Below are 15,531 nucleotides of genomic sequence, written 5' to 3'. Positions count from 1 at the left end.
TACAGCCAGGAATACGGGGGGAGTACTCTGGGTTCGTGCCGAATACCGAGCCCGGAGCCCTCTCCTCGGACAGCAAGCCAAATACGCATTTATTCTATCTGACTTATTTGTAAGTGTGAACTCGTGAATTCTATGGAGCAGATTGCGCACACAAGAGAGCCTTGCGCATCTGGACGGGAGCTGTTAGCGCAAGCAAGGCAGGCAGAGTTAGCGGAGGCCGGAGAGGGAAGTGGAGGAGAGCGACGAGGAGGAATTCGCCAATGAACTTGTAGTTGAGGATCGCGGTGATGATGATAGTGATGAATAGGGTCCTTTTGTATCACATGATTGCAGTTGTTTTACAGGGTAGCCTTCATTCTTTTTTGTTGATGTGTATCGGGCAACTAGTTCATAGGCTCGATGGATATTACCGGTAACTTGTATTGTTCAGCCCATGGCTGTCACATCGTTTCGTTTTTTTATGCTGCCAATAATCTAAAGGGGGCCGCACACCGTACAAGAAGCGCAGCGCCGCCTCGCGTCTATGACAACTCGAGGTATCGCACACCGGACGCGCACTTTGTCAGTTTATGGCCAGCAATATAGTTATGTTTAAGGATATTATGGAATTAAGATCATGTCTGTACTATGTTATGATTGTACTGTACAATTAAATACAATCGTTGCTTAGTCTGCAGTCTGAATTCAATTTACCTCAGAGCGTCCATTAACTGAATGAATTGAGAATATCACCTGAAAATCTGATAACATCAACAATTTTCATTCAAGCAGTTGATTTCTGTTAATGAATGTAAAACTGAATGTATATTGCAGCACAGGGTGAAGTCAGTATATACATTAACGACGATTTGAGACAATGTACACTCATAGAGAATAATGTGTTCGAATTTTAAAGACGTGGCGCTGCGCTAGACATATGGAAATATAGTAGGCTAATTCTGACATTAACTGATCTGTAAAGCAGAAACACAGATTTGGTAACCTCCTATTGTCATGCTCATCTCAACACTAAATTAAAGGCCTGTCTCATATAGATGCCTGTCTCAAATTCAAGCCGGTGCAGTTCGGCAATTTGGGAAAATAAAAGCCCGAGTTTTACGGTAGTCAAAGGCCAAAGACTTTAGTCTGTGTGCAGGTCTGGCACAGTTAAATCATTGCATGCGTCATCGCATCGAAGGGCCTTATTAAATAAGATATATGATCCCTGAATAGCTGCACTACAGTGTTAAAAAATAGTAACAGTGTTTTTGAGGCATGTATGTGTCTGTATGTACAGGCGGAGGCAGACAGGCAACAGCTGCTGGAAAAGGTGGAGAAACAGGAACAAGATCATAAAGCCAACATGCTCGCTCTAAAGGAGAAGTGCAAAGATGCTGAGAACCGGATCAAGGACCTGAAAGAGACGATCTTTGAGTTGGAGGACCAGGTGGAGCAGCAACGGGCAGTTAGTCTGCACACCAATCAGACCATCCTGGACCTTGAGAGTATGACCATTATCTGTCTCCCTGTCTGTCTCTGACTCTCAGTGTACCACCTTGCCAAAGGATTATGCTGTGTCATGTCATGTCATGTCATGTGTATTCTTAACTATCCCTCAGCCAATGCTAAATATACTGCATCATCTGGCAGAATCTGGCCTACGCACACTGGCTAGAGTCTGCCGTGATTAGTAAAACACATTTATAGGACCTGGCAGCCTGAATAGATTGAGATACTGAGCTTTTTAATACGCCATCTTAAATCTTTGCCAAACTGCATCATTCATCTGCTCTGTGAGCTCGTCTGCCTTCCTCTCTTTTCCTCTTTAAGCAGGAGGGAAGACATTTCATGGTGCAGATTATAGTTTTATTGCAGCCTCAGTCCATGCCTGTCCAGCTGCAATGAACTAAATGACTTCAAATCGCTTCTATTTATGACCCTTAGTTATATATACTAAATAGCATTTATATTTTAAGACTCTTTGTGGCTTTTAGCCAAAACTTGGGCACATGGTCAAAAGTACATGTTCGTGTCATAGTTTATCCAAATCCAAATAAAATTTACTTTAATAATAAAAAAGAAAGAAAAGAAAACTAAATCTTTTTTTATTAACTGATTTGGAAAGGTGATCTCACTTTTGTCCTTTGGCTTCATTATTTTGTTATATTTGATCTGTGGCATTTTATTATTCCAAATGAACTTTTATTACATTAGTTATCCCTTAAAATGATCCCTTGGCGACATCAAGTGAAGCTGTGATAAAAATGGCAAGATATCTGAAGCCATCAAAAGTGTTTTTGGAAAAAGTCTCTGCAATTATTTGGAAAAAGACTGCAATTATTTGAAAAAAAAAACATTACGACTATGAAATATTACTGCAATTAAAAATATTTGTATTTATATAATGATTTATTCCTGTGATTACAAAGCTGAATTTTCAGAAATCCTTCTGAAATGTAATTCATAAATCATTCTGATATGCTGATTTGGTTCTCAAGAAGCAGTTCTTATTATTATCAATGTTGAAAACAGTTGGGCTGCCTAATACTTTACATTTACATTTGTAATACATTTTCTTCAGGATTTTTTGGTGTTAGGTTAAAAAGAACAGCATTTCTTTGTAATAGAAATCTTTTGTAACATTATAAATGCATTTACTGTGACTTCTTTAAATCATAAATTGAATGTATACTTGTTGAATGAAAAATATTAATCTCTTTAAAAAAAATTTAATGACCACAAATGTTCGAACAGAAGTGTATATATAATTTTTGTGAATAATTATTTTAATTTTTTTATTTGTCCTTATTTTTCAGATCAGATCAAGAGGCTTGAAGAAAACAAGGCTGAGCTGGAGAAACAAATTAAGACCATGAATAAACAGATGAAGGTGGAATTGGTTATCTGTTTTTCTTGTACTTTCTTCTTTTTGTAATGAACTACAACATAATCAGGCATGTTTGACAGTGTATGTCAGTTTCTATAATTCAAGAAAAATATCTTCCATCTGAACAGAACTTTGAGGTGCAAATGCAAGCTGTATTGCAGTCTACCATGTCAGTGCCCATCGGTCGCAGTGATTGAAAATGACATTTCCTTGACCAGCCCCATGAGCTCATGAGAAGGCCAAAACACTTTCCGCTCCACATGACTAAAAATTCATGTGTGTGTGCACTTTCAGGATGAGACAGAGGAGTGGCGGCGTTTCCAGGCAGACCTCCAGACAGCAGTAGTGGTCGCCAATGACATAAAGGTGGAAGCTCAGCAGGAGCTTCGCTCACTGCACAGACGTCTGCAGGAGGAGCAGGAGCACAGCACAAGACTGGCTTCAGAGTTGGAGCAGATCCAGGGCACCAGGTACACAGTCACTCATCAACTCATCACTGCCCTCCTGTCTGCCATCCATCTGGGCTCTCAACTCTAACAAAACTCTCCTCTATTCAAATATCAAACTCTGACAGCCGCTGGCTGGGTTCACTGGTATAGTTTGCTACATTGTGAAGTCAAATTATCATACAATCTCACAATCAGATAAAAATGAGTCATTTGACATTTTAGCTAACTGAAATTCATGTCTGACATTTTAGAGACTAGTAAACTGTACCAATGAACACTCAAATCAGTAGTCATGCAAAATTACCCTCACTCCTCTGCTTTTACACACTTTCTTGCATCTATTTACTCTATTTTTATGTGTATAGTAGTTGCAAACTGTGATACAGCCCAAAAAGAACCTGCTGTATCCGAAATCAAAGGCAGCTGCCTTACTGCTCAGTTAGTCCAAGTTTTTTAACTCTTAAGTGGGAACATTTCAAACCAGCTTAAAAGACTGTAATATATAGCAACACATCACAACAGATTTGAATGAACTTTAGACAGAAGCATTGTAGTCATTAAATATTTATTTGATTATCACTAGAAATAGAATCAGTTAAAAAGTTGGATATTTATGAATGTTCAGTGTTTTTATATATATATATATATATATATATATATATTATTTATATACTATTATACTATTTATTAACATTTTAAATTAATAGCTTTTATTTTATATTTTCGATTTTAATTTTATTTGACATTTTAGTCATTTTTTATGTGTTTTTGTCATTTTTATTAATTCTTTATTGATTTTTTTATATTTCAGTTTATCTTTAATTTATTTTAGTTTCAGTTTTAGTAATTTTTGTACTTCAACTTAGTTGCCAAGGCAACATTTTTAATTTCCATTTCAATTTTAATTTATTTAATATTTATATTTTATTTTATTTATAACCCCATTTCAGTTAACACATATTATTTTTAATAATTTTAGTTTTAGTGAACAGTAACACTGTAAATGTTATTTACTTTAACTGCTCAATCAAACAGCGTTTTTATTTTTTCAACCAACCAACAAAGCACACACAAAAACATGAATCGTGGCATGTCATAGGCATTGAATAATATTTTTCAGGTTTCGTACACAGACTCGCTGACTCCCACTGCCTTATTTTTAACACAAATAGACCTGTCATATCTTTTAAATGATAAACACATACATTCAGATAAATTGAGCTTGAACTGACAATGAGCCTATTATCAATTTTATGTGCATTTCATGTGCAAATTTACACAAAAAAAAATACACAAACATCTCTGGTGTTGGGCTGGCATTAATGCTTTGGTTTTCATTATTTTGTGAACATCTAGCTTTGTAGAACATTTTGCATCAGACTACACTTCAGTGCAAGCAACAACCTTTTTTCCCTATTATTATTATCATGTGACATTAGACCTGTGCACTTCATAATAGAAATCCAATAAGATTATGAGCCTTAAGTGCATATATTGAACACCGGTTTAAGTATTTTGAGATGGGCTTAATAAAATACGGCGCTTTTATAAGTAGTGCGTTTGAGTTGCCAAATATTTAAAAACTCTTCCCCTCCGTTCAAACGGACAGCCAGTGTGTGTCGATCTCCCCACTCCCTCGGATTGCTCTCTAAAGGATTTCCCTCTGACCCAGGTGAGTGCACTGCTAGCACCAGCCCCAGCTCTTATACTGAATCTAATACTTATGGATGGTCAGAGTGATTTAATCATTGAGGATGTTCAAGAGCTTGTGTCTTGCCTGTTTTCCTTGCCTTAGCCACCCGCCCACTGCTTTGAACAATACTACTATTTGATTGGCTGTGCTCATTTTATTCAGAAGGGGCTGGGTCTGCTTTGCTTGCTGGGTCTGCTTTCCTTTTCCTTAAGTTCTTGCCCTCAAAATCTTTGTATGTGGCGACAACTGCTGTTTGCTATGATTTTTGCACACAGATTGTCAAACAAATATCTCATGTTTCTGGAAAAGTTTGAAGGTTTTCTTCCTTCAGTCATCAGACATGGTTATAAATCTGCTTATAAAAAATGTCAGATGTTTTATTGATTTCCAGAGAAATGCATGAAGGTTGATGGTGACAAATGAGCATTTGCTGCCATGATGAAAACATTTGCTTTATAAATGAAACTCAATTACTGGTGATGCTGCTCATCTCAAAAGTCAATTCCATCTCAAAAGTCAGGTTTTCATCCAAATAAACTCAATTTAGCAAGTATTGTTAATATACCTTCATTTGGACACCATTGTTTTTTTGTGTGTTTCTTTCAGAATCTCCTCTGGATCTGCATTTGAGACCTCCAAGACTGCAGTTGAGGGGCGATAGATAGTTAGAGTTAAAACCAATGACTGGTTCACAGTATTGTAATACAGAGTTAATATTGTAATACAGTATTGTAATACAGTGATCTGTATATCAGTATTATTCATGAAGATGAATTGGAGACATATTCTGAACAGAATACATGTTTTCACATCTGCTCAGAGGAGATATTTGTATTTGTTCTAAAGCAAACAGCACCTGCACTATTTGAAATGTGTTTGAATTGATCGTTTTACCTGTTTTAGGCTTTTGTTGTTGCACCTTTTAAGCAAGGCCAACTGAAATGTGGGGGATAGTTGGAAGACAAAGTGAACAAATTGTGTTAGGATGTATCTGTAACATTAATTTATTATATCCTTAACTGTCTTTTTAAAGTACAGAAATAGCTTTGTATTGTGCTGCCTTAGGAATAAAGCCAACATTTACAGACCTTTACTACTCTACCAGCACTTTTTGATTTTGTCTTAATGATTTTTCATTTTCCAAAGAGCTGTTTCTGCCTAAAATAATCATAACTCGAATTAGATATATGTAAATGTATGTAATTAAACAGCATTTAATTGCCTCTATTCTATGTAATTTCTTTTATATTTTCTATGTTTACACATTAGGCACATTAGGCATAGCAGATACATCTATTTGAGTTGCATGAAAACTTTGGGAATTTTCATGTGCCACGATGAAATCTTGGTTTCTTACTGTTGATGGCAAGTCCAACACTAGATGGCAGACAAAGAATTCTTATCAACACTCCAACATATCAAGCTTGTTATAGTCTTTAAAAAACAATTCAATTCTTATAGTTAAAACCCAGTTGGTTTACAACTTTTAAATGCTTTCATTTGATTTAAACAAACACTAACCAATGAAGATTACTTGTATTGCATTACATTTGCTGTAGGATGGTTGTCTCGTCGTTTCTGTGTCATCACTAGAAGTAGTAATAAGAAATCAGTCGAGTTTTTGAGAAACGTGCTTTACATCACGTTCAAAGTAAACAACTTTGCTAAGCACTTCTGTTTTTGTTCCTCATCCATGAGAAACTTTTCTGCTCCACTCACATTCCTATTTGCATTGGTTAATGATGTGTGGCCAATTTCAGTTTGAAAGTTTCTCACTGAAATCGATGGATGTGAATCACAATGAAATTATAAATGCAAATAAGACATGACTCTCAAGCATGAAGTATCAGGTCCTCAACTGCCATTTTGTTAATACTCAGGTTGTATGTCTCGCAGGAGCATATTCCTCTAGATGCAGAATTCACATGCTGGTATTAACAGTTTAGAACATGACTGTGCTGAAATAGGATTACATGTTCAGAAGTAACACACCTCCTCTGCCTTTAAATTATACAGTATATGTTGTGATTTAGTGTGCAAATGTAACTTATGTACTGTTTTCATGTGACTGCAATGACTTGTGTTCTCATGAGAGACACACTACTGTTTATCTCTACCACATGGGGTTTTAAATGTACGTTTAAAAGTGATGTACATGTATTCTGTTCTTTTGAGGTCATTAAATCAAACCATTCCAGCATGTAATGCCTCTGTGTTTCCTGGGGCTTCTCATTTTCCCATGTTTCTATGCATTACAGTGAAGAAACATGATATCAGTAGTTTAGGACTTTATCCTAAAATACAGTGGCATCACCAGAGCTGTGTTTTAAGAGTTCTTGCTGATATCTTGCATGCATACTTTATGCATATCGAACCATTTTTGTACAAAATGACATTTCTGCCTCAATTTAGTGTGTTCAAATGTGCATATACAACCTCACCCTAACTGTGTGTTCTGTGGATAATTAGCTCTAATATACCAACACACAAGAGCAACGGGAAACTGTCTTTATACTTGCCTGACTCAAAGAGTGACTACTGAGTATTGATAAAGCACGAGAAATGCTATCTTTATGGTCCTATGCAAAAATTATTTAATAACCCAGTATTGCTGTTCTTTCAAAAGGTTTTGTGAACATTGTTTATTTATGAGAATCAAGGTTATTATAGTTGTGCTTTTTTTAAATTAGTTTTTATTTTAATATCATTTTCAAATTTCCTATAAACTTCAGTTTAGTTTTAGTTAGTTTCATTAATGGTTTTGTTAGTTTTAGTTTAGTTTTTATTTTGTGAACACATTTCTATTTAGTTTTTATATATTTAGTTTCAGTTTTAGTCAAGTCACCTTCATTTATATAGCGCTTTTAACAATATGGATTGTTTCAAAGCAGCTTTACAGTAATAATAGGAAATTACCGTAACAGATTGTTTAAGCTTTACAACAGCTCCAGGATAAAGTTATTGTCCAGCTAAAGTTAGTTTTGATTGTTTGATTCACTTCCGTTACGAAGATCATTAGTTATTAACTTAGGGGCCGCTAACACAACACCATTCTAACAGAACCCTTAATGCGCTCCGGTCACCCATCCGCACAAAACAGTGCCTGGTGTCTCGAGAACGCACTCCCTGAAATAGGTTTGAAGGTGCAAACGATTATCCGTTATCTCTGCGCAAACCTCAAAACCGCAAACCCGAGACAACGCAGATGTCGCGCACATGCGCATTACGTGTTCAGTCCAAAGGTATGCGCTTTTGAATATATATTTGCGCAGGCGTGTAGTCCTTCTTTACAAATCAACCCTCAATAAACTACTTGTCTGGCTTTAAGAATTTATAATACAGAAATGTTTTGTCACGTCTGCGTAGCCACGTGAAACGGAATCATCTCAACAACATTTTATCTGTACTGAGGTAAAGGGAAGGGAAGGAGGCCTTCACAGGGGAGGGACTGGTTGACACTTCAGGGGCTGCGTTGTCATCGTGTCTAGGCGCAGGTCCTTCATCAGATCTTGATACGGCCTGGATCCGGCGGACTGCGGTAAACCACGGAGAAACAGAGAGACTAATATTAGCGTAGACGTCATCCTTCTTATGGTGTAACAAGTACACCAGGATTTATGGGGAGTGTTCCTGGTTCCGGCTGACCTAATCTATGCAGCCTAACATTGAATTATAGAAGTCTATAATGTGTTATGTATGCTAGGCCAAAGAAATGTGTTTTTAGTCTAGATTTGAACTGATAGAGTGTGTCTGCTTCCCGGACAATTTTAGGAAGATTGTTCCAAAGTTTTGGTGCTAAATAGGAAAAGGATCTACAGCCAGCAGTTGATTTTGATATTCTCTAGGTATTATCAACTGGCCGGAATTTTGAGATCGCAATAGACGTGAAGGACTATAATGTGTTAAGAGCTCGCTCAAGTACTGGGAACTAAACCATTTAGTGCTTTGTAAGTGATCAGCAATATTTAAAAATGTATACAATGTTTAATAGGGAGCCAATGCAGTGTTGACAGAACTGGGCTAATATGGTCATACTTCCTGGTTCTGGTAAGAACTCTAGCTGCTGCGTTTTGGACCAGCTGTAGTTTGTTTATTAAGCGTGCAGGACAACCACCCAGTAGAGCATTACAATAATCTAGCCTTGAGGTCATGAACGCATGAACTAATTGTTTAGCATTTTTCATTGAAAGCATATGTCGTAATTTAAAAAGATACTACAGATACTAGAAACGTTTACAGATACTAGAAACGTGACTTTCAAATGAAAGATTGGTATCAAAGAGCACACCCAGGTTCCTAACCGACGCCTAAGACCATGTTAATGCAATTCCACTAATGCCAACATCATTTTCGAGTCTATTCAAAAGAATGTTGTGGTCGATGGTATCAAATGCAGCACTAAGATCCAGTAACACTAATAGAGAGATACAAACACGATCGGATGATAAGAGCAAATCATTTGTAACTCTAATGAGAGCAGTCTCAGTACTATGATATGGTCTAAATCCTGACTGGAAATCCTCGCAGATATCATTTCTTTCCAAAAAGGAACATAGTTGTGAAGATACTGCCTTTTCTATTTTTTTTTTTTTTTACAGAAAAGGGAGATTCGAGATCGGCCTGTAATTGAATTCCCTAGGATCAAGTTGTGTTTTTTTAATAAGAGGTTTGATTATAGCCAGCTTAAAAGTTTTCGGTACATATCCTAGTGACAAAGATTAATTAATGATATTAAGAAGAGGATCTATGACCTCTGGAAGCATCTCTTTCAATAGCTTAGTCGGTATAGAGTCTAACATACATGTTGTTGATTTAGATGATTTAATGTGTTTAGACAATTCTTCCTCTCCTATAGCAATGAATGAATGAAATTATTTCCTCAGGGAGACTACAATGCACTATCTGATGTGATACTGTAGTAGACGGTTGCATAGTTATAATTTTCTCTCTAATATTATCAATCTTGTAAGTAAAGAAGTTCATAAAGTCATTACTACTGTGCTGTTTGGAAACATCCGGTGTTGAAGCTTTATTTTTCGTTAAGTTAGCCACTGTTTCGAATAAATACCTAGGGTTGTGTTTGTTTTCTTCTAAAAGTGTTGAAAAATAAGCAGATCTAGCAGTTTTTAAGGCCTTTCTGTACACAGTCGTGCTCTCTCACCACAAAATGCAATAAACTTCTAGTTTTGTTTTCTTCCAGCTATGCTCAATTTTTCTTGCTGCTCTTTAGGGCCCGAGCGTACTCGTTGTACCACGGTGTTGGACTATTTTCTTTAATTTTCTTTAAGGGCAATGGAGCAACTGTGTCTAAAGTGCTGGAAAAGAGAGAGTCAATCAATTCTGTTGCAACATCAAGTTCTTCTAAGCTATCTGGGATGCTAAAATAGTTTATTCATCACACACATGTAGTGTCTTACTTTCCAACATAAACACCCCTGTAGCCTGTCTCTATATCTGTATGTGTGTTCTGTGATTGATAGGTTATGGAGTGAAGATGTTTGTCCCTCTGACTCAGATGGGAGTCTTCACTGGTGCCGAATGACCATGTCCCAGAATGCACCTGTCGGTTTCCTAACCCATGGCAGTGGGAGTGGAAGCAGCACATCCTCAGAATCAGGAGCCACGGTCAAATCCCTCATCAAGTCTTTTGACACAGCTCTGCCGAGTGAGGACATGACCTTTCTCTACGCTTTTCTTTTTCCCTCATTCTCACTCTTGTTCTCTCCCTTTTTCACCTCTTCTCTCTTCCTTGTAACATACATTTTAAGATCTGAGACATTAATTAGTAAAATTTTCTAGATTGTAAAATGATTGCTGAGAAAATATTTATGCAGTGATTAAGTGTTTAGATCGTGGCACTATCATGGTGAAACAGATGCTAACAGAAGCTGTTCTTTAATCTGAGCTAATAATGTAATGCTCTCCAAACATCTCCTGTCTGCCATCACAATCTATCTGTAACATGGCAACAGGAAAGTCTGGCTCTCATTACAGCAGGCAGACCTCTCAAATCATTCCTGTCTGTCTTTATGTTGGACAGATACCTCTAACCTGTGGGTTGTGAGACAACAGGACTTGTTCTCATTAATTAATTCATGTCAACAAAAAAATGTCATGTTAGATGGGAGAGTTTGTTAAATGAAACAATAATACACAGCATCCCATTATTAATAAAATTTTGTGCAGCTTGTTATTTTTATAAAATGTTCTGCTGAATACAATGGCTTATATCAAAAAGTCTAATGTGGCATCAGACAGTTATTCCAGCTTCTTCAAACTATAACTCCTAATAAGGGTCTTTACGATCCATTTCTTTACCTTAAACGAGATTTATTATGACAAATCAACTTTTACCCAAACCTTTGAAATAGAAGAGTTCATTGTACCATGATAACATCAAACTCCAAACTTCCTCTCCAGTCCCAAAGACTATCTATTGAAACAAAGCTGTCGAAACTGCTCCTTCTAAACTTACTGATAAAATTTCAGATGTCAGATGAATGTGAATATTAACAAATGTCCTCCCACATTTACAATTCTGCCTAGTCTCACTGTGGAAATATCCTAAATAGATACTGTTACTTCTAAGAGCAGAACACTAAGAGTAAAATGCAGAGAAGTCTGTCCTACCTAATGGGTTTTTTGGTTGTGTAGCACCTGCTGCTCTCCTTAACCTTCAGAAGATCCCAATATTAGAAACAGAAGTTTATTTTTTTAAATGTCAATAATCATTTCAGTCTGACCTCTACAGTTTGTGTGGCAAAGTGTGGTCTTCAGATTAATTTGTGTTGTCTCTCTGGCTGGAAATAGGATTTTTGTATGGCCATTTAAATGTTGATGCTGATGTATTTTGCTAGATGGACCCAGCAGCTCAGTACAGATACATACATCTCCCAGAAGCCCTCTAAGTGGCATACCAGTCCGCACAGCCCCTGCTGCTGCTGTCTCACCAATTCAGGTACTACAAATCTCACAATACACAACACATTTATTCTAGAGCACAGGGTATGTTATCACTGACATGTGCTTTATGTTTCTAGAGGCACTCTGGAATCAAGCAACTGTCAAAGACCCTTGATAGAAGAATCGCCTTTGGAGATTTCCCCCTCAATGGTACTTCATAAAGACGTATCAAATTTTGCTGCGTCTTTCAAACAACACTTCAGTTATCCTTAAACACCCATAGTGTTGAGCAACATTTATGTTGATGATCTGTGATATTGTCACTTACCACAGAAATTGTGAATTTGTGAAAATTGTGCAATTGTTTTCAAAGCAATAGTCAATATCTGTGTCTGAAATTGATGTCTAAAACATCAAAGTTTTCTAAAATTAAAACATGTATTGCACTAAAATGCAATCAAAATACATTGTTTCAAAAGCCACATAACGTCTCAGTTTACGACTGTATGCTGCTTCGGAAGTTACAACACTGTGGGAAACGCCTCTGCATCTTGAAGCATGTGTGTGTAATCAGTCCAATAGCATGGCGGGACGTCATTCCGTAGCAAGTGACGTCATGACCAGGAAGCTATAAAGCACATCCAGACCAAACAATGTCAGCTTCTGATTGGCCAAAGTAAATCAATCACTGGCATGCAGGAATTATGGCAGGGCGACATAGTTGAGTGATCTCTGACAACCATAGGTGAAGGCTGTCCACACGCCTCATATGCAAGAGAAATAGCATCGATTATCCACTTGTTCATCCTTTGCTTGGTTGCTGGGGACCCTTGTCTAGGTGATCCGAAGCACACAAAAATTGATCAGACTTTCACCACAGTAGACATAAGCAAAGCATCCACTGGGCATAGCACATTTAACTTCTCCTGGTCCAACGTCTGAAAGGGAGGAGGGAAAAAGGCCTGTAACACTATAGATCGCGCCACATTAATGGGGACCTTAGGTACGTACCCTGGTCTAGGGTGTAAAAAAGCTTTCATTGTGCCAGGTGCAAACTCCAAACATGAAGGGCAACAACAGGACCTGACGATCTCCTACTCTCTTTAGAGATGTAATAGCCAGCAGAAAAACAGTTTTCAATGTTAGAAATTTCTCTGTGACAGTTTCACTCATAGTTTGAGATGCAAACAGGTCCACTTCCACCTGGCCAAACTCCCTCCAAATCCTCCATTCCCCGGGCCTCAGCCCCTGCCTCAACAGGATGTCTGCTCCCTGATTCAGGCACCCAGCGATGTACACTGCCCTTAGTGAGACCAGCTTGCCCTGGGCCCACAGGAGGTTCTTGTGCGCCAATTTGCAAAGGGGGCGCAACTGCAGACCCCCCTGATGATTTATGTAGAGGACCTCCAATGTGTCGTCTGTCCGGACAAGCACATTATGGCTGGAGGGAAAGAAAATGGAAGGAAATGTTTCAGAGCCAGAAAAACAGCCATCATCTCCAGGCAATTTATCTGCCACGAGAGATAACACCCCCAACATCTGCTGGCAAAGCTGAATTTTTAGCAGCCATTTATCAGTGTCACACGATCTTTCAGAAATCATTCTAATATGCTGATTTGCTGCTCAAGAAACATTTCTTTTCAACATCACAGTTGTGTTGCTTAATGTTTTTGATGAAACCATTGATAATTTTTTTCAGGATTCTTTGACAAATTTTTTGTCTTTACTGTCACTTTGTTCAATTTGATGCGTCCTTGCTGCATAGATGTGGTAAAAAACCTTACTTGACCCCAAACCTTTGAACGGTTGTGTACTTATAATTTTGATGTGCTATTAATTCAGAAACATTGGTAGCATGAGTTGTCCTAATTTAAATAAATGTTGTTTAATTAGAGCATTACTTATAATAATACTATCTTCGTGGATTTTAATATGTCCTTGAATAGGATATTCTCTAGAACTGTGGCAATAATAGGACACAAGATAAAAATTCTCCTGTGTGTCTGTGGTTCTGTCTCTCTCAGGGTCGTGTGACGAACTGAAGCCCTCGTCTCTTATGAGGAAAAGTCCGTCCCTTGAGTCAGTAATTAAAACTCCAGCTCACTTCAACGCCTGCACCTCCTCATTTACTTACAACAGAGCCAACAGTAAACTCAAGTAAGCTTCACAAACATAAAACCGCAGATGCAGTGAACGTTTTTTCTAACTAGGGGCACTAAAACAACAAATGACACAATTACCTTTCTCTGCTTAAAATATATGAATGAAGCAGAGACAAAGGCTAATAAGATGACTCAGACCAGAAAAGCTTAAACTGTATTTCACATTTGTGACACACTCATTGTTTACATTGTGACATTGTGATTCCTCAGCTGTTTCACCCTATTTTCGTTTTGATAACCTCTGCTGTCCTGTTTAGAAACAATGCCTTGTGTTGTGCAAGCCAGTCTCTTTGATGATTGGTACAGACTGATACAAAGGGGAAAAAAAGGTTTTGATAGAGAACCTTGGTCATGATCTTTATTAGTTTTCAATTACACTTTTGGGAAGTTGACACATAATGTGTTCATGGACCTTTTTTTTTTCAAGAATTTCCATGATTTCATAACATTAAAGGGCCCCTTTTATGGATTTTTGAAATTGACCTTTCATGTAGTGTGTAAAATAGCTCTAAGTGAATGAAAACATCCTGCAAAGTTTTAAATCTGAAAGTGCAATCTGAAAGAGTCGACTCTGAGTCAATGAAACGAATTGTTTTTCAAACGAGTCATAAGCCGTTTCATTGTGACGTCAAGACGAAACATTAGCATATTGCCCGCCCACTTATTGCGCACGCAGACACCAGAGAAAACTTGAACCTCAAACCTGCAGCTAATTCCTGTGGATACTGGATAGCATCATGTCGAGAAGACGCAATGCTCTACAATGTGAAGGTAAAGCCAGTTTTTTTTTTCAATGCCCAAGGACGAGCATGTGAAGAATCAGTTGTTAAAATTCATCTTTACCATGATATCACATCAGTGTAATCCTAAACTTTTGCTGTGTTCCCTTTATTTCACTGACGACTGTTTCTCAAATCTCGGAGTTCAATGTAGGATTCGCAAAACGTTTGCTCTTGAAAGATGATGTTCAAAATACTTAGTTTTGAGTTTTATATTGTGTAGGTCTCCTGCTAGGTCTTAAATACTTCTGCTAATCAGTTTGTGGGCCACTATTTGTGTCTTGTCTGTCATTCTCACTACTTTGAGGAAAGATTAAGCATGGAGCAAGATTTGTTTTACCAACGTTTGTTACATCAGTCATTCACATCAGTCATTCACGCTAGAGCTCGGCTAATGTACATTGTATACATGCACTGTTATAGATCCAGTTTCCACGTGTTCACTGCAATATATAAAAAAAATACTCAGTAAAAAAAAAAGTACAAGTAAAATAATCAGTTTGTTGATGGACATGCACTTGTTAATTCTGATGGTAAGGAATTGGTTGCAACATCTCATAATGTACCTCAAACTGAGTAGTGTATTACTGATAAACGTCCTGCTCGAGTTGTCTTTGCGATGGAGGTTCGGGTTGAATAACTAGTTCTTCCAGTGTTTCATCATCGGACACTCGCATGT

At 37.5% G+C, this 15,531-nt stretch overlaps 1 protein-coding gene across 6 annotated transcripts in view; it reads left to right on the top strand.

Annotated features, from left to right (window-relative positions):
- The window catches only part of specc1 (sperm antigen with calponin homology and coiled-coil domains 1), a 289,370-nt gene that overhangs the window by 195,084 nt on the left and 78,755 nt on the right, over positions 1-15,531 (top strand). For all 6 annotated transcript variants that reach the window (XM_079870552.1, XM_079870553.1, XM_079870554.1 and 3 more), the window contains 7 exons: positions 1,277-1,484; positions 2,796-2,869; positions 3,161-3,336; positions 10,489-10,673; positions 11,866-11,966; positions 12,049-12,121; positions 13,936-14,068. In XM_079870552.1, the coding sequence (XP_079726678.1) occupies positions 1,277-1,484; positions 2,796-2,869; positions 3,161-3,336; positions 10,489-10,673; positions 11,866-11,966; positions 12,049-12,121; positions 13,936-14,068 (950 nt within the window). The remainder of the gene's footprint in view (positions 1-1,276; positions 1,485-2,795; positions 2,870-3,160; positions 3,337-10,488; positions 10,674-11,865; positions 11,967-12,048; positions 12,122-13,935; positions 14,069-15,531) is intronic.

This window comes from Squalius cephalus, assembly GCF_949319135.1.
Source record: "Squalius cephalus genome assembly, chromosome: 5".
In the NCBI taxonomy this organism is placed as follows: Eukaryota; Metazoa; Chordata; class Actinopteri; order Cypriniformes; family Leuciscidae; genus Squalius; species Squalius cephalus.
This window is presented reverse-complemented; position numbering and strand designations above follow the sequence as displayed.